Below are 21749 nucleotides of genomic sequence, written 5' to 3'. Positions count from 1 at the left end.
CCGGGTTTTGCAGGTTATTCTGTGGTGCTGTTTGTATAAATTGTTACAACAAGAAATGCATTTATTGTTGAGTAGATGTTGAGGATGAATCAAGAAATGTACCAAAGCGACAGAGAAAAACTGTATGTAGTTGGTGTATTATCCCTTGGCACCCTGGAGGGAACAATATAAAGAAATATAAAGAAATTGACCAAATTACATAAGTTATCTTGACTTCAAAGTTTAAATGAAAGTAGTTACTCTTGATGATGGAAGTAAAAAAAAAAGGTCTAGTGTGTAGGATTTAAAGACATCCATTGGAAGAAATGGTTTTCTTTAGTGTATAATCACCTAAAAATAAGAATTGTTGTGTTTTCGTTACCGTAGAATGAGTTGTTTCTATCTACATACAGAACAGGTCCTCTTCTCACAGAGTCTGCCATGTTGTTTCAGTTTTGTTACAGTAGCGTAGAATGGACAACCCAAACACTATTTGGATTTCTGCCTCGGCCACCGCTTTGCACACAATAGGAGTTTCAGTTCTGCAACCTCACCTCTGCCACTATATCCAACACACTGGACTTTTCAGAAAAGGCCTGATTAGTGAGCTAAGTCTGTCTACTAATATGAAATCATGAGATGCAGATAAAACCCCCCAAAATGTATTAAGTAAACATTATTTGTTTATTGGAGAAATTATGAAAATTTGAGTAACAAAGCATTTCCATGTCAGTACAAGGAGATTTCTAACTGTTGCCAATGAAGACCAAAGATTAGCTCACAGTGAATGGTATCTTTAATTCACATTTGATATTATAAACACCTCCTCTGTGATACCCTCAAACTTAACTCAACCCTCAACTACATATAAAGCAGACTAAAACCTCATCTATCTGTGTCCTTATTGTCACAGAACATGAAAAATGTGTTTCGTCTGGACAAAAGAGAAATGAGACATTCACTCAATGACCTGATGAATTAAATAAAGCACATGGGCAACACTTTAAGCCCTTCCCATTCTTTAGGCTGACAGGAAGGAGCTGTCTTTTAGCCGTGTTTTGTGAAATGTTAAATTAGTTCCCCTTCAGAGCAAGTGAGGATCACAACGAGAAAATGCCTGAAGTTGATGTTCTGTACTCTGATGTCAAGTTCACAAGAGAGAGGAGAAATGCACACGGTCAGTCTTTAATGTGATACCCTATCTATCTGTCCTCTTACATTTCTAAGAAAGCTATTATTGTTTGTGTGACATAGGAATGTTTAATCGAACACTTTATCAGCAGTAAGCACATATTAACAGTTAGGCTAACTGAACACCAGTTTTGTGATTTCTGTGGCAGAGACCAGTTCCTCACCTGCGGACACCACATACTCCGAGGTCAAGATTGTGCAGACTCAGCCACCCACAGAGCTTCCTGGTTAGTGATATAAAAAGTGATAAACAGGAAGGAAAACAGTAAGGTAGACTGTGACTTCCGGAAAATGGAGGTCCTGAAGAAAAAAGCTACCAGTCTCTGATCTGCAGCGCTATTCATCAACCTTGATGGTTTTGATGTGAGATGTTGGGTGTTGGAGATATCAGCCATAGAGGTGTCTGCCTTCTCTCAAATATAATGGAACTAAATGGCACTCGGCTTGTGGCGCCAAATTCTTTTTTATTTTTTGGGGGAGCAGAAAGAAGTGTGTATCTACTGCTCACTCACCTCACGCCACTGAGCCAGCTAACATCACAGCTCAGCAGAGGAGGACACCATTAATGTTTCCACAATGTCACGAGTCTCTCGTTTATGTGTAGCTGCACGCTCCTTTCTGCATGGTGATACGATTGGCGGGTGTAGTTCAGTAGGAAGAAAATAGTTCCTACATGAAACTGCTCACAACAAGGTCTGTGGATTATCTTGAGTAACCGCGTCATGATTTCTGGAAAGAGACATTTCTGTTGAGTTTTTTAAATATGTTTTTTTGGCACTTTGAGCACCACAAGCCGAGTGCCATCTAGTTCCATTATATTGGAGAAAAGGCAGACATCTCTATGGCCGGTATCTCCAACACTCTGCAACTCACACCAAACAATCTATATTTATTAATAATACTACAGGTAAGAGGAAAAATATGTACATTTGATTTTGGGGTGAACTGTCACTTTAACTTTTCATATATTTGTCAAAATAAAAATGTATATTCTCTATTGTGTGGAACAAAACGTATAACAGTAGAGAAATTGCTGCCCTAAACTATTAGTGCGAAATAGTGCAAAATATTGCTCCTTCATTCACTTTACTTCATTCACTTTAAATCCACCTTTACTGTTTGTATTATGAATATGTAGTAATATTACGAGAATTCATTCTATGTGAGGGTTGAAAGTTCATTTAAAAGTCAAAGTTGTGATTGTTTAAACCATGTAATCCAGATTCACACATATAAATGAAAACATCTGAGTTATAATAAAGAGAACATTAGCATTTTATGCACTTCTCAGCTACTGAATTTAAAAAATATATGCATGTGTACACATATAAAACATTACCAATGTGAACAACATCATCAGAAGCTTTTCGTAACATGAACTTTATCTTTAATAAACTGAATACAAAGCAAACATTTATCATCGGCCAAACCTCATTGCACATATAATGCAGCTATAAGACATGAAAACCAGGCATGGTGACATATTCCTCTTTCATAATATTTCCTGCTTTTCAACTCTTAACAAAAAAAAAAGAAAAAAAAAAGACAGAAATAAACACACTACCACAAAGAGCACAGGGTCATCTAGTGTTCACTGTGAAGTGTGAAGAGAAGGCCACTAAAAAATAAGGAACTGACCATGAAGAAGAACCACATACATTCAACGTTAAGTCGTCCTTTAAAGAGTATTCATGTTTCCTGTTAGTCTCTTTCTACGTGCTGTGGTCCCTCGAAGCTTCACTGTCTGAGTAAACATTCAAATATTTGTAGACTCATATTTGTATGTCTGTGCAGAGACTCCCTGGGTGATAAATAATGCACTATAGATAAGCTGAAGTTGAAGTTACAGCAATCAGACATGAAGCAGCATCATAACAAACAGCTCAAAGAGGCAACTGAGAAAAGGCAAAATGTTAGAGATGGTTGCTGTAAAAGTGTCTCCAAAAGACAGCATCGGCCAACCACTGATATGTTACATTTGCACACTTCAAATGTATCATATCAACATTTCTGATGTGATATAATACGTCAGTCAATGGGGGATGGTGGATGGTGTGACACTTAGCAACCACTGTTTGAGACAACAAACAACAAGTTAGAGTTAGCAAGTTGATTCCTGTGGTTTTTTAGGCAGGAAATCATAAAGTTTCAACATATCTGTTAATGCTGCAGAGGGTCTCCAGCTGAATTTTTTCTATTAAAAACTTCTCAGCTTTTGGAGAAAAAAACACATAGTGAAACTTAAATCTTAGAATTAAATTTTTGAAAGTTTAGTTTGAAAAAAATAACCCAAATGTTCACTTGAGTGGGGTGGACATAATAATATGAACATCTGGGTGATCTAGTGTGACAGCACTGCTCCTTTTATAACACATTTTGTTTCCATACAGCAGTTGGTTCAACTTTTGCTTTCACATTGATGGCGACATGTCCTCTGTCTTTGTCCTGCACATGCATGCTTGTAAAAAGCCAAATAGAAACCTGGTTGTGCGAACATACATGGCTGAGCCAAGAAATCATACCCACGTTTTTCTCCAGGAAAAATCTGAGTAACCTGCACCAGTTACAGGAACTTGGTTTCTCCTCAGCACTGTGACTAGGAAATCAGTCAAATGGAAAAAGTGCACTGCAAGTCATGTGTCTGTCTCTTCTGCTGTTCAACAGGTTCCCAACAGCTGGAGTCAAATGGACGATCAAAGGTCACATCAGAGAGAGTGGCCTTGGTAATTCTCAGTGCTCTCCTGACGGCTGCTGCCATCGCCCTCGGCCTGACCTGTACGTTTGCTCACTTCAAAGTAAATTAAGTTTAGAGCAAAATATAAAATCTGATGGTGGTTTTGAAGAACAGAGCTGGGAGCTTTCTGGTGACCTCAGCTCAGAACTTTAAGATTCAAGTTCAGTTTGATTGATGATTGATGTTTTCCTTTTTCGGAACAGTCGATGTTAAATCAGCAACAAATGTCACTTTTTTGGAAACCAGTTTTTATGTAGAGCTCTCCATTTATAATATCACTCAACTAATCTTGAAATGATTATGATAAATGAGCTCTATAAATTACATGTGTATTCATTTTTCAATCAGCTTACAAAAACATTGAAACCATGGAACGTCTCCAGAGGCTGACGCATGAGCATGACACCGTGATAAAAAATCTGACAGGTAAACCTTTTCAGCTGCAAGGTCACTTTCAAACATGTCACATTTTGGATTTAACACATTTTAATTCTGACTACTTTTGATGGATGACTGATGAAAGTGAAATGTTTTTATCCTCTTTCATAACAGAGAAATGCTGTGGAGTCAAGTCATGCAACAAGGTGCAGCATATGAGCCCACAACCTCCTGGGGAAAAAAATAGTAAGTGAAGGATTGTTGCTTCTGTCTGATTCAAACTCCTGAACTTCAAAGTCCCTGCTGCTCCAAGATTGCATGTAAACAGTTATTTGTTGCACCTGACTGAAGTCTTTGCTGTGATCTCGTCAAAGCCTCCAACAAAGACGGCTCATGTCCAAAATGTGAAGAAGGCTGGGAGCAACATGGAGGACAGTGCTATTATTTCTCCACCGATAAATCAACCTGGGAAGAAAGCAAAATAAAATGTCGACAACATCCGGGGGGAGACCTGGTTAAGATAGACAGTAGAGCTGAACAGGTATAACACACTGCTGCAGGCTCTTGTTTGATCAAATCCTTGTTTCCGTGTTAGTTGTTGTCACAAATAAGTCATGTGATGTTACATGGACATTTTTTGTCAATTTTTCCTGTCCAGGCCTTCCTGGAGCTGAAACTGAGAAAAAAAATGAACATTCCTGAGGACAAGTTCTGGATTGGACTGACAGATTCAAAGTTAGAGGGAACATGGTTGTGGGCAGACGGCTCACTGCTGAACACAAGGTTTGACACACTTCTTGTCAATTTCCATTACTAGAGTTACCAGTTTTATTAAAGTAATTCTCTCTGTTTCAAATAACTCAGTTTGACTTTTTGGAGCAGCGAGGAGCCAGACAACTGGAAAGGGGAAGATCCTGCTGGAGAGAACTGTGTGAGGATGGGGGAGAAAGCAGGAGCTGAAGACCTGCGCATTTGGTTTGATAAAGCCTGTAAAAAGCCTCAGAGAAGTATCTGTGAGAAACCAGCAGATCCTGGACATTTAAAATGTGTCTGAAATGTAAGTTCAGTGTTAAAGAAGCTCAGTGAAGGATGCAGAATGTTGAGCAATGCTGGTTTTGTACAGGTAATAATGAACAGGATGTAGGGTATGCACCTCTAAAACACTTGGTGCTGTACTACCTGTTCGTGCTAAGTGTCCAGGCAAGGGTATTTAGACAAACTAATCACAGATCCACATAACCTAACAGCCCAAAGATGGATTACAGACTCAAATGCACCACCTCCACTTACAAACCTGGATGTTGTAAACTATCTTGTGTTTGGACAGAGTACAAACAATTTGGTAACAAAGGTAACAGAACCCTTACCTCACAAGATGACAACCATGTCACTGTGATGTACCTTCACATTCTCTTTTGCGCAACATTTCAAAGACTTTCAATGGTTGGTTCTACTTTAGAGTAAGACTGACTCTCAGTCATGCAGATTACAACCACCTGAGTGACGCATGTGTTTGTGTCTATGTATATTGCTTGTCCTGCTTTGTGATGGTGATTTGACAGCGTATGACGAGGTGCAGCATTAACCAGCTTTTCACTGAGCTTCTTCCATTTGTGCTCCAACAGCTCAGGTCATCTGTAAAAATGCATTAAAACTATTTTCATCTATAAACTGTCGCATTTTTTGAGTTCTCTGTAACTTTAAAGTTTGGTTTGGTGATAAGCACAGTAATAAGGTAAAACAAATGGATGACTTTTCAACTATTATTTATTAACAATGAAAATAACTAAAAATCAAGTCAGAGCTGAAAGCATCAACATTCAGCCAACTCAAAAAGGCAAACAGACTGGACAAACAGTATATATCAGCAGGTAATGTAAACTTTTTCTTTCTTTACCTTTTACAGTTGAAAGACATCAGAGGCTGGTTTCACAGAAATATTTTAACATGGCTCAGAACTCAGACTGAGACTATTCACTAAGCTTACAGAAAGCTGCTGGAGTGAAGGGAGCAGAGCCGTTTGATGCAGGCGCTTGGTCAGTCATGTTTTTCAGCTTTAAATTAAACACTAATTACGAATATTAGCCCTAATGAAGAACTACAGAGCCTTTGTGCTACAGATGAATTTCAAGATCTATCAGAAGACTTTTAGTTTGATCTAAGCCACAGTCAAAGTCTATCTCTGTGAAACCAAACTCCTTAAACAGCAGCTAAACTGTGCAACAGTAACAGTCCATGTCCAAACATTTGAAATGGTTTGAAATAAAGGCTGGTGGTAGAGTTTTTCAGGCTGCAGAGAAATAAAAGCAATCACAAAACATGGATGTGATCTTTCAGTATTAACTAATCTTAATCTAACCTGCAGGTGATCCCATCAAGAAAAGTCATGTTTGTAGTTTATATTTCTGTTTGATAGAATGTGTTTCTCTTAAGTTTTCAAAATTTAAACAGAGTTCTTCAAAAACAACAAAATAATGACGATAGCCGTTCATCCTTCTGAATCCACCTCATCCGGTATAAACGGTGTGTCACTTGGCGTCTGCTGATCTGCAGCCCCTCCATCTCCTCCTCGTAGTTTTCGGACAGCGAGGATTCGTACAAGCATGGCCTCCATGGTGCTGTCGTCCAGAGGGGTGGAGGAGAACCACAGAGAGCTGCTGGGAACACAAGACCGATCTGGGCGGAGGTAGAACAAGTCGGTTCGCTGCCTCACCGACTCCGAGCTGGATGGAAGGAGAGAGAACAGAAAGTAGAGTTGGTCGATGAGATGAGACTGACAGGTGGTAAAAATCTGACAAAGACACATCTGTGTGTAGAAACAGGAGAGACGTCACAATCTGACAGCTTACATAATATACAACAAGTTCATGAGTAATTTACAGACTCTTGGATGTACTCTGTGTGGTAAGGTACAAACTTTGAGAATGATTAAACCTACGTGAAGCTGCTGAAGATACTGGAGTTTATTTGGATAGGGTGTAAAATCAAAACTAAGACTGGACTGTTTTCCAACAAATATCTGGGTGCGCTTATTTTTTTTCTTTCTAAGTGAAAAATTACAGCATTTCAAAATCACAATAAAACGTTATCGGGCTTCAAAATCCCACACTGATCATTAAATCCTATCATCACATCAGCAGTTAAGATGAGAGGAAAAGAAATACAGTAGACAAAGAGGCAATTAATATGACTAAACTAAAATGCATAAAAAATAAAGCTACAAACCACTTGGAGAGGTAAAATTCGTAGAGTCTGACTGGACAGCGGAGAGGGTTCTCTGTGTTCTCCATCATCTCTACGACACCCTCTTTACTCTCAGTTTTCTTACGCTTCTTAGCTGGGACGCCGTCGGCATCTGACCAACACAAATGACCACACACACACACACACACACAAAACGTCTGTGAGAGAATTATAACACAAACGTGCATGTAGCTGATTTTTCACATTCCTGCTTTAATCACTTAATGCTTAAATGCTCAAAAAGTGCCAAAGAGATATTTTTAGACAAAACTATGTGACTTCATAAACACCACCTGAACAAAATGTCCTGAATAAAATGATCAAATTGGAATAAGTTAAATGTAAGAAATATCTTAAAATGTTAAATCAATATTACAACAACACAACAACCAGGTCCTTCACTTTGACCATCAGCCACACTGGTACCTGACTCTGCTTTGTTTATGGATGTAGGGGGACAAAAGCGCAGGAAGTTGGTCTCTGTGTTGTTCTGGTCGGTTCTGGTGCAGTGCTTGATGTGGGTGAAGGACAGCTGGCGGAGCTGCTCCACCGTGGTGAAGCCTAAGTACTTGCAGCAGAAGAAGAGCAGAGTGTTGAGGAGGACGATGGGGGAGTACGCCCCCAACTGTTTACAGTCCCAAAGATACTCCTCCTCCACGCAGGAATGGATATTGCCTGCAGAGAGAGGGAGAGGGGCAGTTATACCCTTTATCCACCAAAATCAGTGTGTTTATGCTGATTTTTTAAACATAAAAAAACAAAACCAAAAAAAAAAAAAAAACACACAAAAAATAGGCAATAGACTCCTTTCCCATTGCCAGTAGACCAGAGCCATGTACACAACTCTGCAGTGAATGAGTATGCCTTTTAAGGGTGGGTGATATGGCCTTAAAACAATATTCAGGGTAGTGCCCTGCACGGGCCTATTATCTGGGCCCGGGCCCAGCCCTGGCTCGAGGGGGTGGAGCCCCAGCCCGGCCCAGCAGGTTTTCAGAATTCTCATGCCCGAACCTGAAAAAACACAAACCAGACTTTTTTTTTTTTTTTTTTTTTAAACCTCCCATAAAAACAGGTAGGCTGTTAATGTTGCAGACATCAAAATAGTTTAATTGGGGTTTCTAGCGTGGTATTAAGTTATATTCATTATATATTTTGCAGTCACTTCAAAAAACAAAATAATCAATTAAACAACCCAAAAAATGCTTCAAACACTTTTCTAAATAATCTTAATTTTGAAAGGAAACGAATTATACCCAGATAAGGTCGGAGGTCTATAACTGCACATTTGTGCAGTTATAGACCTCCTTTTAATGGCATAAGTGGGTATATTTCGTTTCCATTCAATATTAAGATTATTTAGAAAAGTGTTTGAAGCATTTTTGGGGTTGTTTAATTGATTATTTTGTTTTTTGAAGTGACTGCACTGAACAAACCCGGTTGGCTCATCTTGAAGGGTTATAACAAGTTTAAACTTTGTCCAATACTGAGCTTTTCCCTTGGTACTGCTCACTGTCTTAAGTTCACCATCTTCAGTCTTTTTCTTTATGTTGTCCATGTTTGTGGCGGGACCTGTGGGCTGGACGCGCAAATAGGATCAGTAAAATATGATGAGTGAGGTGCAGCGGAGAGGGAGAGGCACAGCGGCTGTCGGGCTGTCGGGCCCCTCGGGCCTCGGGCTCCAGCACAGGGCTGTAATTCAGGGTATTTTTGCGATAACAATATTCTTGACAATATGATAAATTAGTAAAATAATATTCATTATTAATTTAAGAACAGAATTGCAACAAAATAAGTGATGTACTTTCACAGTTTGGCTTGAAATACTCAGTAAAAACTCAACAAAAATGATCTCTCATTTCTTTAGTTTGTAAACAACAGTAGTAACTCAGAGTGAGATTCAGATTCTGTTAACTATATTAATAGTTCAACAAAATAAAATCTACCATAAATTACACATTTAAACAGCTCCCAAATACAAAAAATGTCCCCTGTTTTTTTCCCACCTGGAACTTTATGCTCCGCCATTTCTCCTCTAATCATCACGCTGTAACCTGTGACAGGCTGTTTTGCTACCATGACTATTGCACATTCACATATAGGTAGTTTTCTGTCGAGCCTCAAGTGTCCTCCGCTGCTGCCGGAGGAGCCGCTGAATGAGTTCCCTCTGAGCGCTTAGATGCTCAAAGAGTCTGAGAAGTCCAGGGCTGTTCATAAAACATTCAGGATGCCCCCACACAACCAAAGCTGCTCTTCTTGTTGGAACCACCACAGAGTCTGTAATCATTTTGCTTTCAGCCATGCTTGTTGTTGCCGTGGGTAACTGTATGACATCAATATGTTAACAATCAAAATATCGTGAGTAACACAAGATTAATTTTTCATATCATATTAAGAATTATACAGGTATTATTGTGAACAATATGATCTGGCACATGGCACACCCCAAATGCCTTTCTGTTTTTTGTTTTTAGAATAATATTTAGAATAATGATTGAGCGCTGCTTGGACAGAGATGGACAGTATTTTGTGGCGGTGCGTCACTGCATCGCAAGGAAAGAGAAAATATTCGAGCCAGAGCCAATAAATACCCATGACTACTGCAGAGTCATCTGACCCAAGAATGATGCTGATTGTAATCTTCCCAACTGGATAATAAAGCCAGATGTTAGTGTTTGTTTTTTTTTTTTTTAAGAAATCTGGTCAATCTGAGACAGAAAAAAGACAAAGATCTGTACAAAGACTCACCACTGGCTGTGATTTTGGGTTTGAAACCTTTCAAGATCTTGGTGAACTTCTTGGAGAATTTCGCATAGATCATATCACTGAATATGTTCTCCCTACGACCGTTGTCAAACAGGTACTAAAGAGAAAACAGAAGAGAACAGTCAGGCAAAAACATCAAGGACTGTGTGACAACATACACCTATGTCCCAAATGATTTCTGAAGGCTTATGTTCTGCCGCTCGCAAAGACCAAAAGAAGAGAATTATTTGTTAATGTAGTGTGTGTATACTTCCAGCAGAGGGCGCTGCTGTAGAGGTGCAACTCAAATGATTCCCTTCTTCAGCAAGTGACATATCAGAGAATTGAAGGACGAAAAGAAAGGAAGACAAAAAAACCCATGTAAAGACAGATGGGAGTGGAAGGGGGATTTCACCCTGTACTGTAAATGTGCGTGCGTGCAGTCGTCTTGCCTGTTGTATGCCGAGACAGAGGTAGAACAGGCTGTCGGGGGAATACGGCTCTCCATCATGTCGTTTCACCTCAGTAATAAAATAACAGAGGCTGCTGCTCAGCTCGGCTGACGAGCAGCGGAGAACATCCTCCTTTAATGTCACAGCATGAACTAATAGGAGGGAAAAAGTCTTAAAAACATGTTGTTTGTTCCCATAACAACTTACACTCAACTTAAAGCTTGCTTTGAGGAAACAAATCCTACACAGACTGAAAATCAAACTGAAAAAAAGAAAGAAAGACAAAAACATACATGAAACGAGGTCCAGGTTAGTTTGTGATTCTCTCCACTGTATCCATCTCTTCCAGGCGTCAATTCCACACTGGCTCTTCAGTTTGTGGTGCTTCTTCGATATGACCTTGGAGGAGTCTCTTTGAGATGTCTCCTGTTTAGCTGCTTTGGATAACTGTTGCATTTTACGACCCTTTCATAGAGAGGAGAGACAAGATTACACCATAGAAAGACAAGACCAAAGCTTCTAAACTCCCAGGTAATTTGTTACCTTGTTCTTGTTGTGGACTTTCCCCACACTTTGTTGTGATAGCGGAGGGGCCAGTTCAGGGCTTGGTGAGCTCTGGGGATCCTCTCTCATCTCTGGAGGAGGAGGAGGCGCTGGAAGTTGGAGCTCAGGTTGAGGCTCACTGATCATTCCCACTTCTAAAACCTGAGGGGGTTTTTCATGGATGTGCGGTCGACTGAGTGACCCACAGCTGCTGTCAGAGGAGGAGTCTTCCTTGTTGTGTAAAGTGGCCTGATGATCTGAATTCAAGTCATCACGACAGTTACTGGTGTGATCTGAAAATAATGAGGATGATAGAAATTATGGATAAACCCATATGGAGCTAGAGAGTCTACATGTTTTTGATCTTAAAGGAATACTTCATCCCCCAAATGATGATTTGTGTATCAGTTACTCACCCAGTGTTATGTTAAATTTAGGAAGAAAACTTTGTTGTTCTTGCATGCCTCCATAGTGAATGAAGAATCCAAAAACAGATGCTTAGGACTGTTCATGTGGAAGTGTTTTAAATAGTTATACAAATGCATTAATGAGACTTGGATTATATTGAACAAATCTTGTGAGAGTTTGTTAATGGAAGTTTTGATGTTGTTAAAGGCGATCCCTATGGCTTTGATTTATCAATAATGTTCGCCTTTTGGATTCTAGGTTAAATGTGGAGGCATGCAGGAAAAACAAAGTTTTCTTTATGAATTCAACATTACATGGAGTGAGAAATAAATATACAAATGATCAGGTGGGGGGTGAAGTACTCCTTTAGGATCAAATCAGAGAGGAGGCTAATCTATAAATACATTTCAAGGAAGCCCTGGCCAAAATGGCAGCAGAATTATGTCACACAAACTAACACAGAACCAATAATCACTGAGAGAAAAAGAGGGAATGCAGGACTCTCTTATTAAAACCCCCCCACAAACAAACAATGCACTCATACAGAGGTAATCCTTCTCAATCATCACTTGTGACCCACTAGAAATACGTGGTGGTGTATTTTTCATACACTCTGCCCTCTGCCTGTACTGTATTTCATTTTATTCTTATATTCTGTGTTCGGGACGTATATGGGTGTGTACCCCCACAGCGCTCATGTGGGGCTTTATTAGAAGCTAGAAACCAGCTGCCAGACCATAAGCAGCACGCATCCAAGAGACACAGCACTGAAATGCAAATATAGCAAGACAAAACACCCACATAGCGGGGGAAACGCCAAAACAGAGTGAATGTGGGGTTGGCTTTTACTTCCACGTGTGCCGGTCAGCGTGTAAAAAAACAGTAAGGGACAATGAGAAAATACAAAAAACGTTTCATCAAGATAACATTGACAGATTTATAGGACTCACATATGTGGGTGTACTGTGAGTTATAGCCTCTGAAGCAGTCTTTAAAAAATGTGACTATCTCAAGGACACGAGCGAAACCTTTTATCAGTGCAGAAAAACAACCTCCCTCAGTTATCTCACACAGAGCTGCTCTATATTAGAAACTGTTCACAACTTGGAAAACATACTGAATGTAGGTGCAGATGAAGTTCACAATATTTAAACTGATATATTCATATGTGGTGGTGATAATGCGATGCAAACATTCATATGTTCCCTCTTGTATGGGTAGTAATGTAATGTGTGTATGTTTTAATTCTTACCTGCAGATAAAAATTTGCTCTGAGCTAACTGTGCAATGTGTCTATTTTAAAAATTCAATTTAATTCTGGCTAATCCTGTGCTCTGAGGTAAGAGTTGCAAAACATGAACAGAATTAAAATTAGTGCTGTACTGTTTTCCTGTTAGACCATTTAACTTTTTTCTTTCTTTTTTTTTTTTTTAAACTTTGATTAAATAAACACACTGCCCTCTGCTGCACATGTAAGCACCAAAACATTTTTTTTTTTTTTTTTTTTTTAACAAAATGGCAGCCCTTAACTACAATCAGACAAACATAGTGAGTAAATTAAGACCTTCTCTTGGCTATCCTTCCTCAAGCTTAACTGTAATATTATCATCACTTCCCACCATATTTATCAAATGTCCTACCCTTTGGAGAGTGAGTTTCCTGTCTGTCTAAGGCCTCTTCTGTCACCACTCGGTCCTTTCTCTCGTTTCTTTCATCTTGCACTTTCTTTCTCTCAGACTTCAAGTTGAGCTCTCCCTCCAACAGGTCAGGCTGGATCTTCTCCTTCATAGTTTTTCTCACTGGGTCAGGAAGAAATATGGGCACAGGAAGCTGTGGCATGGACAGTGTGAGAGAGGGAGTCAGTAAAATCTGATAGTGGTACCTAAAGGCTGTGCTGCCTAATCCCGACAAACCAACATGCAATCATTTTTAGGGCATTGAGGCTGGATGTTGCCGTTATGTACCTTAAAAGGCATTGTTACAAAGACGCTTGAGGCCAAAATGTATTCATTTAAAACCGAGATTCTTGATACTTTTTCCCGTAATCTTTCAAATGTCATAACTTAGAATATTAACTTAGTATCAAGAGTAGATAAAGACATATTGTGATCCTATTTTTTGTGGCGGTGTTTTCATGTCAACTGATGTTGATGGACAGAGAAAAGATGAATTAGTGTAAATTAAACTAGACCCAAACAGTACACTTAATCTTACAAAATCTAATGAAAAGAAAGCTGCAGGTCCGTAAAGCAGCTGAATCATGCATTAAGCTCCATAAACTGCTCACGACAAGGTCAGTGGATAAGTGAGCAAAATTTAAGAGATTCCATAAGTTTAAAGATTTAGAGCATTTTTCTTGCAGGGTTAAGTCCTGATATTTTCATGTGATCAAAGTTTAACAAAGTTCAAGGTTGTTTTTCATACCGGTAAGGGCAGGCCTATGGGTTTCGGCGTGTACTGGCTGTACATGTTCATCGGCAGAGGAACGTACACTGGCACTGGGACAGGCAGGGGTACGACATTGGGTCCGACGTTGTCTTCACACAACAACAACAACAAAAGAACCAGACACAACATCAAAACTCTTCAAAATGAAGGTATATATTTATTTGCCTTATATGAAAAAAAAACCAACACAGTACTGGATGCATCTTTTATGAGTCAAAGTCACTAAAAAGTCAATTTGGTATTTAGCAGTTTAAAATCCTGGAAGTGATTTTTACCTGTCTGTACCGCTGAGTCTACAGTCCGAATGGTACAGGAGACTCCTTTGTTGTGGACCAACGGTGTGCAGAGCATGGACTTGTTCTTCAGCTCTGTGGGGACGGTTTGAATACTGGCCTGAAGAACAGAAAAACATTGATAAAAACTTCAAATAACAATATTTTAAACATCAAAAGGAGCATGAATGGGTAATATCTTGGCTTATTCATATATGTGCTTTGTGAACAGGAGTTAGTTTTTGACAATCATGTGGAGGACTTGGTTTTTGTAGTAAACTTACATGTCCAACAACCTTTGTTTGAATGTCAGGGACAGAGACTGTGGAGATATTAGTTTGAGTCAGAGAAACAGAGATGAAGCATCTTAATGTATTATATGTAATAGTTTTTCCATGGTATATGCATATGAAGTGTCTGTGTGTGTACCAGTCTGTGCAGAGCTGGAAGAGGCACTGGACTGCCTGGCCAAAGCACCAGCAAGCGAGATGACATTAGCAATGACGGGGGAGGACTCCACTGTGCCTGTAGATCTGGGAGGTGAAGAGACTGTCGGCAGGAGACAAACAGGAGTAAATGATTGATCTCACAATACTTTTTACAGTAATTAAAACCCAGTGAATGTCCAGTTTGACTGTGTTTGATTTCCCCTCGTGTTTGCTTCTGGATACACAAGGACCACAACATCAGACATAAACAGGGTTGTACGCAATAAAACAGGCAAACAAAGCATCACATGGCAACAGCAATACATACCTTTGTTGACCATCTGGACCTTTCTATTGCAGAAATGCAGGAGACATCTCAGGTCACAGAAGTGTTTGACCTCTCCTATCATGGGAAGACTCTGCCGCAGTTTACCGTTACGACCGCAGGTGTCACAGTTGGCAACCTGAGAGAAAGCAGAGTGAACATGTTGTCGGGACAGAGCACCTCTTTGCTATCATCAAATTAATTAGCATTTTTACATATTCAGGTTTTAGGCCGGTTTGTATACATGTAGGGCTGCAACTAACAATTACATTGTCAGTCTATCTGCTGATTATTCTCTTAATTATTTGGTCTATAAAATGTCATGACATGGGGAAATGTGTATCACAATTTTTTAGAGTCCAGAGTCATTTTCAGCTGTGGCTGTAACATTTTAAGATATATAGTTTCGAACAAAGGAAGCATCTCGCACATCTATAAAACAAGACAGGTGCGTTGGAGAAAAAAGACCAAAAAGTAGCAAAAGGACTCCCGCACACTGTCCAACTTGCAATAAATTATTTATTTGCGACGTTTCGGTACTAGACCTTCATCAGGCATATACAGTTTAAAACAGTGGCTGGACCTATCTGACGTTTCTGTTGTGCTTATTTTATGTACTTTTTTACTCTGCTCTCATGTTTGATTAACCAAATCTATTGCCACACAAGCTAACCAATGTACTGCTGTGGACAGAAGCTGCTGCAAAACATATTTTAGCCACCTAAAATAATTATTATCTGTGTAAGTGTACGCTACATTTGAATATTTGCTCCGCTTTACCTTACACACTAACCAATTCAGGACACAATAAACTAGCAACTCTTTTGCTGAGTTAAACTACTGTTTTTGCCAGTGGAGTCTGGTGTCTTTCATATCAGGGCCAAGTTTCCCATTGGAGAAGGCTGTCTAATGGAAAGGTAAAACACTGAAAATAGTCTAAATATAGTCTACACTCAGATGGTTAAAAATGAATCAATTAACAGAGCGTTTGCTCAGCACCGTCTGATTTTATGCACATGAAATCATTGTAAGTATACACTGTGATTTGGTCTGTAGACAATTCCATTTCTATTCTGTTGCAAAGGCAACAGCTTTGGTCCCAGTTTACTTTCAGTTTTGGTCCCATTCAAAAACAAATACTGATTGCAAATGCACCACTGGAGCCTTAACCATGTCCAAGACTGTGCACAAATACATTCATTAAGTGGTCTAGAACATTGGTTCCCAACTGGTCCGGCCACAGGGTCCAGATTTCTTCTTAGTCATTAGTTCAAGGTCCACACAATTTAACATTTTCCGTGTCACACTTGTGTTTGACCATTAAGCTAGTTTGCTGTTTCTGTCAAGAAGATAACTGTTAGTAACTCTTATCATTATTTTGAGTCACATTGTTGAAATAATTTAGTTCTCTCTGTTCAAGCACATCAGACTTTCTATTTCCTTGTCGGAGATGGTGTTGCGTTCAAGGTCCCCCCACAAAAAATGGGAGGAAAAAAAAAAGGGCCAAATATTAAAAAAAAAAAAAAAAAAATTCACAATCGAATCCTGTGCAATTGAACGAAGCTTCGAATTTTTTGGGTCAGCCCTACTTGACACGTTTGCTAGTAACTTGCAGTCCATCCAGAGTGGACCCGCGACCCATTTTTGGACCACAACCCACCAGTTGGGAACCACTGGTCTAGAGATTTAATTTTTTAAAATTAAATAACTGTAATTTTATAGTGTGATTTCTATGATCTAATCTAAAGTTGACGGTACTTACCTTGAGCTAATACAAACATGAAGAGTACAAAAAAGCAGAACAGGAAATAAGTCACCTGAAGCTTGAATGCTACATTATCTACAATGGGCAGGTTTTTTTGTGCAGTGGATGAACTTCAACCTCTACTTACACGACAGAGGAGCATGTTATAATTTGAGCTGCACTCTTCGGAGCAGAATTCCTCGTCAATGCCTTCATACTTTGCTGTCACCAGTGTCTTAGAGATGGAGAAGCAGTAAGCACATGAGCCGCAGTGTTCGCCCCACTTCTTCTCCAGCTCATGTTGGAAGAGCCTCAGACAGCCTGGGAGGAGAGAAAGAATAGTAATATTTGTAAGAATATTATTTACAATAACTGACAACAAGTGCACAGCACAAACTAGGCTACAAAGTCATGCATTAGACACTTCAGTGTGACCCCTTACCGTCACTGCAGAAGTAGCAGTCTTTGCTGTCAACCTTCTTGACGTTTGTGATGATCCTCTCATTCTTACAGTATTCACACTTGCCCATGATGTTGTTGACCCTCTTGAACTCTTGAGAACAGGCGAGGCTACACACAAAATTCATTTTGCCCTGTGAACAAACACACACAGTGTTTTTTAATTAACACACTCACACAAATGTCATAGTGTATATTATTATTTCTAATATACCACAGTAAGAAGTTTAAACTTCAAAGGTCAATACTGTCATAATAAAATGGTGCAAATCAATGGACATAACTTTAGATTCAATTAGATCCATTGGTTAGACTCAAGGTACACTGACGGTTGTCTATTTTGTTCCATATGACAGGCATATAAATATTGATCCCTATCTTATAATTGATCAGACTTTGTTCCTTTGTTTGTCAAAGGCTGTTCATTTATTTATAAAAGTCTAGGCTATTTAATTGTTCTATACAAAGTGGTAACCGCTGCATGTGAATGCACAAACGGGCCAGATCTGTGCTTTGGAGAACAGCCTTCATTTCACTATACAATTTCACCCACCACTGGATTTTTAATGAACTGCAGTAAACTTGTATTTTAGTGCTTTTGTTACCTGGTATGAAACAACACCACCCTCTTCCCTCTAATAATGCTTTGTCATACTTCTCCAGTTATTTTGGTGAAAGTAACATAAAAGTAGTGCAATCAGTAAAGCATTACTCTACACTGACAGTAATATTGTAAAGTAACCCAGAACGTTCAAATGAAAGTAAGTAGTAATATGCAATGTATTACATTTTCAAAGTAACTTGCCTTACACTGATGTTACAACATCACAGCCTGACAGCTTTTACTTGAGACCCAACACACCTTCTTTTGGATGACTTTGGGTGTAGCTTTTATGATGCGGCGACACTGGGCACATGGCAGCTTTTCTGGTGGTTTGTGGTAATCAATCTGGGTTTGGTCAGCAGCTCCTGTTGAGTTAGCCGTCAGGTCTTTTTGGCTCTCCTGTGGCACAAAAACACAAAACAATATGCAAAGGTTTTAAATTTGTATAAAATAAATATGGTAGTGTCTAATGTAATATGGTCAAAGAGTGAAGTGATGTTCTACAACAAAGTACCCTGGCCATGTTAATTAATTATAATGAAGGAACATGTCACCCAATGGAACAGTGTGGCTTCTTTATGTTTTTTTAATAGCTTTGGGGCTACAGTGAGGGCCTTTGGCACAGAGGAACAACCTGTATTGGTACTTTTGTTGGTAGGATAAGTGTACATACATAATGTTTAGCGTTTTGAATGTTGTATAAGCTTCAGGTGGATTTACCTTAAAAGACATAGCACAGGTTAGAGTGCAAAAGTTTTTGACGGAAAAATCCGACATGGCGAGGTGGCAGGCTGGTAGTGTAGTCTTACCACAGTGGTCACAATTCAGTGGAATACCTGAGGAGAAAAGATTTTCATGACAGAAACTCAGCCAAATGGCAAAATCAATTAATATTACCACAAATACTGACAATGAACCACCTCAGAGTGGAGACATAGCTCTGAGGTTTCATGGGAGTAAGTTATCGTCCAGTACCTGATGCGCTGACAGCCTGGATCTTGGATGCCATCACACAGCTGTAGGTACAGAAGAGCTCCACTACGTCCTCACTGTTTTTGTTTTCAAACATATCTGACATTAAATGGGAGCTCTGGCACATGGAACACGGCTGCTGGGTTTTGATTTTCTGCAAATAAAAACAGCACAGAGAGAATATTGAGTCCATTCACAGACTCAGTGTAACTCAGGGGATCTAGAATCTCATCTAGAACAACTTGTAGAGCAGCGAGATATTCAACTGAAACAGTGGATAACATATGAATGTTTTTACAAAGGTTCTTTCATGTTTGTTCTTGTTGTTTTTTCACAGTGTTTTTATTTTGCAAAGCATGGACCTTAAATAACATTTTATTTTTTCCTATCTTATCATTACCTTTTACCTACATGTTTCATTCTCATAAAAATAAACAAAGAACTAAACTAGACACTGCCACCAGCCTTTAAAAGTAACTCTGTAGCTTTACAAAAAACATCCAAAAGATAAAGATATTTAAAAAAATATCCTATGAAATTTTAAGATGTTTTAGGATTCTGTTACCTGCTTGAATTGAGCCAGACACTCTGCATCGCAGAATTTTTTGTTACCGTCCTCCGTACTGAGCATGAGAGGTTTGCTGCAGCTGGAGTGACAGTTCTCACAGATGGACAAGTTGTTTATGTTGCAGAAGCGGAGAAAACAGGTGTCGCTGCAGATCTTGTGGACGACATCATGTCTTATGATCTCATGTTTGCTCTGCAGAAGGATAAAAACAGGACAGTGTGTCAACCATACCTCATACTCATTTCAATTCATAAATCTGGATAACAAAGGGCAGTGAGATAAAATGTTCGTGCAGTAAACTTTTTAAAGCTTTTGTTGTAAAAAGATGCACTATCAAGGAAAACATTTCTTCTAAATATGCCATTATTACAATAAAGAAACATAAAATATAATGTGATCTTTTGGAATCTGTTCCATTGTCTCTTACAATGCAATATCTGCTGCACATGCTGCATTGTGAATGTGACGCGAGCGGTATGAGGGGTATTTTGGTGGACATGATTTTCTTGTAGTTGAAGGAAGACAGGCAAGTCTGGCTGCAGAAATCCTTCTTCGTCCCATCATTATCCACTGGGGCCTGGAGGATGTCCTGACGCTGTGCTATCCCTCTAGAAGTACAAAAAAGGATGAGATCAATTAATCTTCTGCAATCTTAAACACTAAAAATGTGTAGATACAGCTGAGATGAGCTAAGCTAAAGGACATTAAAAAATAAGTCCTTATTGATACTGATCACCAAATCAAACAAAATACTTCATGACTCACTGAAGGCAGAAGTGGCAGGTCTTCTTAACTTGTTTCATTTGGTAAAATTTCAAAAGGCAGGAAGAGGAGCAGAAGATGTCAGCGTGGCCCTTCCTCTGATAAACAGTCTCTCCATCTATCAGGACCTGTTTGCAGTTGGAGCATGACGCAGGCAAATCCATGTGGGTGAGAGTGGGCGCTGGTGTTGTGGCCGTTGACGAGTCTTCTGTCAAAGAAAAGACTGAACCGATCTGTAAGTCCACCTGTCACAGACAAAACAGTGAGATGATACGCAGTGATTGTGTAGTTGTCAGGAACCTGGATATTGAGATACATTTTTAAATATCTACTAGTGCATCTCTTCTACCATTTTCCTCATCAGTATCAGTGATGACAACATCATCTGAAATACTTTTCATATCACTATTAAATCAATTATTGTTTAAAGAAGCTGTGCACAACATTCAAAGCATATGATCTGGGATTGTCTGCATATGGTTCTCAACATGGAGGTGGCTGTGCTGGTGGCTAGCAGCTAATGGTTATAGTGAAAACAGCACTAACACAACAGTGTTGACAGAGCTAACAGTGTTAACCTGGGGAGAACCGGAAGGTGGGTGTTACTGTTCTCTGAGTGCAGTGCAGTGCAGAACGGTGGCCAATAGCTAGCTGATGGGATTCACACAAGGAGTCACATGCACAAACATGTACATGTGGCCTTGCTGTCGACCAAAATATGAGACAGAGAAGATTTTATGAAACAGAGGGTAGCCTTTCTTCATTCTCTGCTCAGGACGACATCACTCCACTATATCTTCACATAGTGAATAGTTGTTTGCTGCTATGTTAATGCTCTGAATGTCATATACAGAACCTTTAAGGTGAAGACACATTAACAGAATCTATGTTAAAGATATTTATTATTGAACACAAGAAATAATGTAACAGTCATTTCAGACAGTAATGATGAGAAAGGCTTGTTTTAAATGCAGTGAAATGAACTATCTGCCTATACTGCAGCCAGCTACCCTCTGGTAGCTGGCTGCAGTATAGGTCATAAAGCCCGTCCCCTCCATGTTAGTAAATGGGACATAAGCCAAACTAAAAACTCTCAATTCAATCAATCAATTTTATTTATAAAGCCCAATATCACAAATCACAATTTGCCTCACAGGGCTTTACAGCATACGACATCCCTCTGTCCTTAAGACCCTCACAGCGGATAAGGAAAAACTCCCCAAAAAACCCCCTTTAACAGGGAAAAAAAACTCTCAAGTACATGTCAAATTTTTTTTTTTCCAAAGATGGTTTCTGTCATTTCAGGTAGTTTTTATCATGCTGCAGTATGTTATTTGACACTATAAACATGAGGTTTGACATCATGATTGACAGCTATGTGTATTGATCTGTGTGCTCTGTGATCAATGGCACTGCTTGGATTGGTCGTAGAGGTGTTTGGTCGCGAACTTGACACCACCGAGATCACTACTGCGCAGACTGTGGCTCCAAATGAGG

At 39.3% G+C, this 21749-nt stretch overlaps 2 protein-coding genes across 4 annotated transcripts in view; one reads left to right on the top strand and one right to left on the bottom strand.

Annotated features, from left to right (window-relative positions):
* Positions 1-1024: 1024 nt before the first annotated feature.
* illr4 (immune-related, lectin-like receptor 4) lies at positions 1025-6018 on the top strand. 3 transcript variants are annotated; one of them, XM_078175453.1, is made up of 8 exons: positions 1025-1156; positions 1320-1397; positions 3835-3945; positions 4253-4330; positions 4457-4528; positions 4657-4823; positions 4941-5065; positions 5165-6016. In XM_078175453.1, the coding sequence occupies exons 1-8, from the start codon at positions 1093-1095 to the stop codon at positions 5334-5336; spliced, it is 867 nt and encodes a 288-aa protein (XP_078031579.1). In that variant the 5' UTR covers positions 1025-1092; the 3' UTR covers positions 5337-6016. The 3 variants fall into 3 exon arrangements, with proteins under 3 accessions (XP_078031579.1, XP_033493891.1, XP_078031580.1); XM_033638000.2 differs by having other exon boundaries at positions 5147-6014; XM_078175454.1 differs by lacking the exon at positions 1320-1397 and having other exon boundaries at positions 5147-6018.
* A 13-nt stretch (positions 6019-6031) lies between these two features.
* LOC117263603 (uncharacterized) overlaps positions 6032-21749 on the bottom strand; it is a 61196-nt gene continuing 45478 nt past the window's right edge. Inside the window, exons 29-49 of the mRNA XM_033637152.2 lie at positions 20256-20497; positions 19918-20098; positions 19488-19682; positions 18926-19076; positions 18671-18786; positions 18209-18349; positions 17330-17480; positions 17036-17208; positions 15147-15282; positions 14820-14939; positions 14675-14712; positions 14394-14511; positions 14095-14207; positions 13311-13500; positions 11263-11555; positions 11013-11184; positions 10720-10871; positions 10271-10385; positions 7952-8200; positions 7508-7637; positions 6032-7005 (exon numbers count right to left, since the gene is read on the bottom strand). Of these exons, the coding sequence (XP_033493043.2) occupies positions 6771-7005; positions 7508-7637; positions 7952-8200; positions 10271-10385; positions 10720-10871; positions 11013-11184; positions 11263-11555; positions 13311-13500; positions 14095-14207; positions 14394-14511; positions 14675-14712; positions 14820-14939; positions 15147-15282; positions 17036-17208; positions 17330-17480; positions 18209-18349; positions 18671-18786; positions 18926-19076; positions 19488-19682; positions 19918-20098; positions 20256-20497 (3411 nt within the window). The 3' untranslated portion in view covers positions 6032-6770. The remainder of the gene's footprint in view (positions 7006-7507; positions 7638-7951; positions 8201-10270; positions 10386-10719; positions 10872-11012; positions 11185-11262; positions 11556-13310; positions 13501-14094; positions 14208-14393; positions 14512-14674; positions 14713-14819; positions 14940-15146; positions 15283-17035; positions 17209-17329; positions 17481-18208; positions 18350-18670; positions 18787-18925; positions 19077-19487; positions 19683-19917; positions 20099-20255; positions 20498-21749) is intronic.

This window comes from Epinephelus lanceolatus, chromosome 16, assembly GCF_041903045.1.
Source record: "Epinephelus lanceolatus isolate andai-2023 chromosome 16, ASM4190304v1, whole genome shotgun sequence".
In the NCBI taxonomy this organism is placed as follows: Eukaryota; Metazoa; Chordata; class Actinopteri; order Perciformes; family Serranidae; genus Epinephelus; species Epinephelus lanceolatus.
This window is presented reverse-complemented; position numbering and strand designations above follow the sequence as displayed.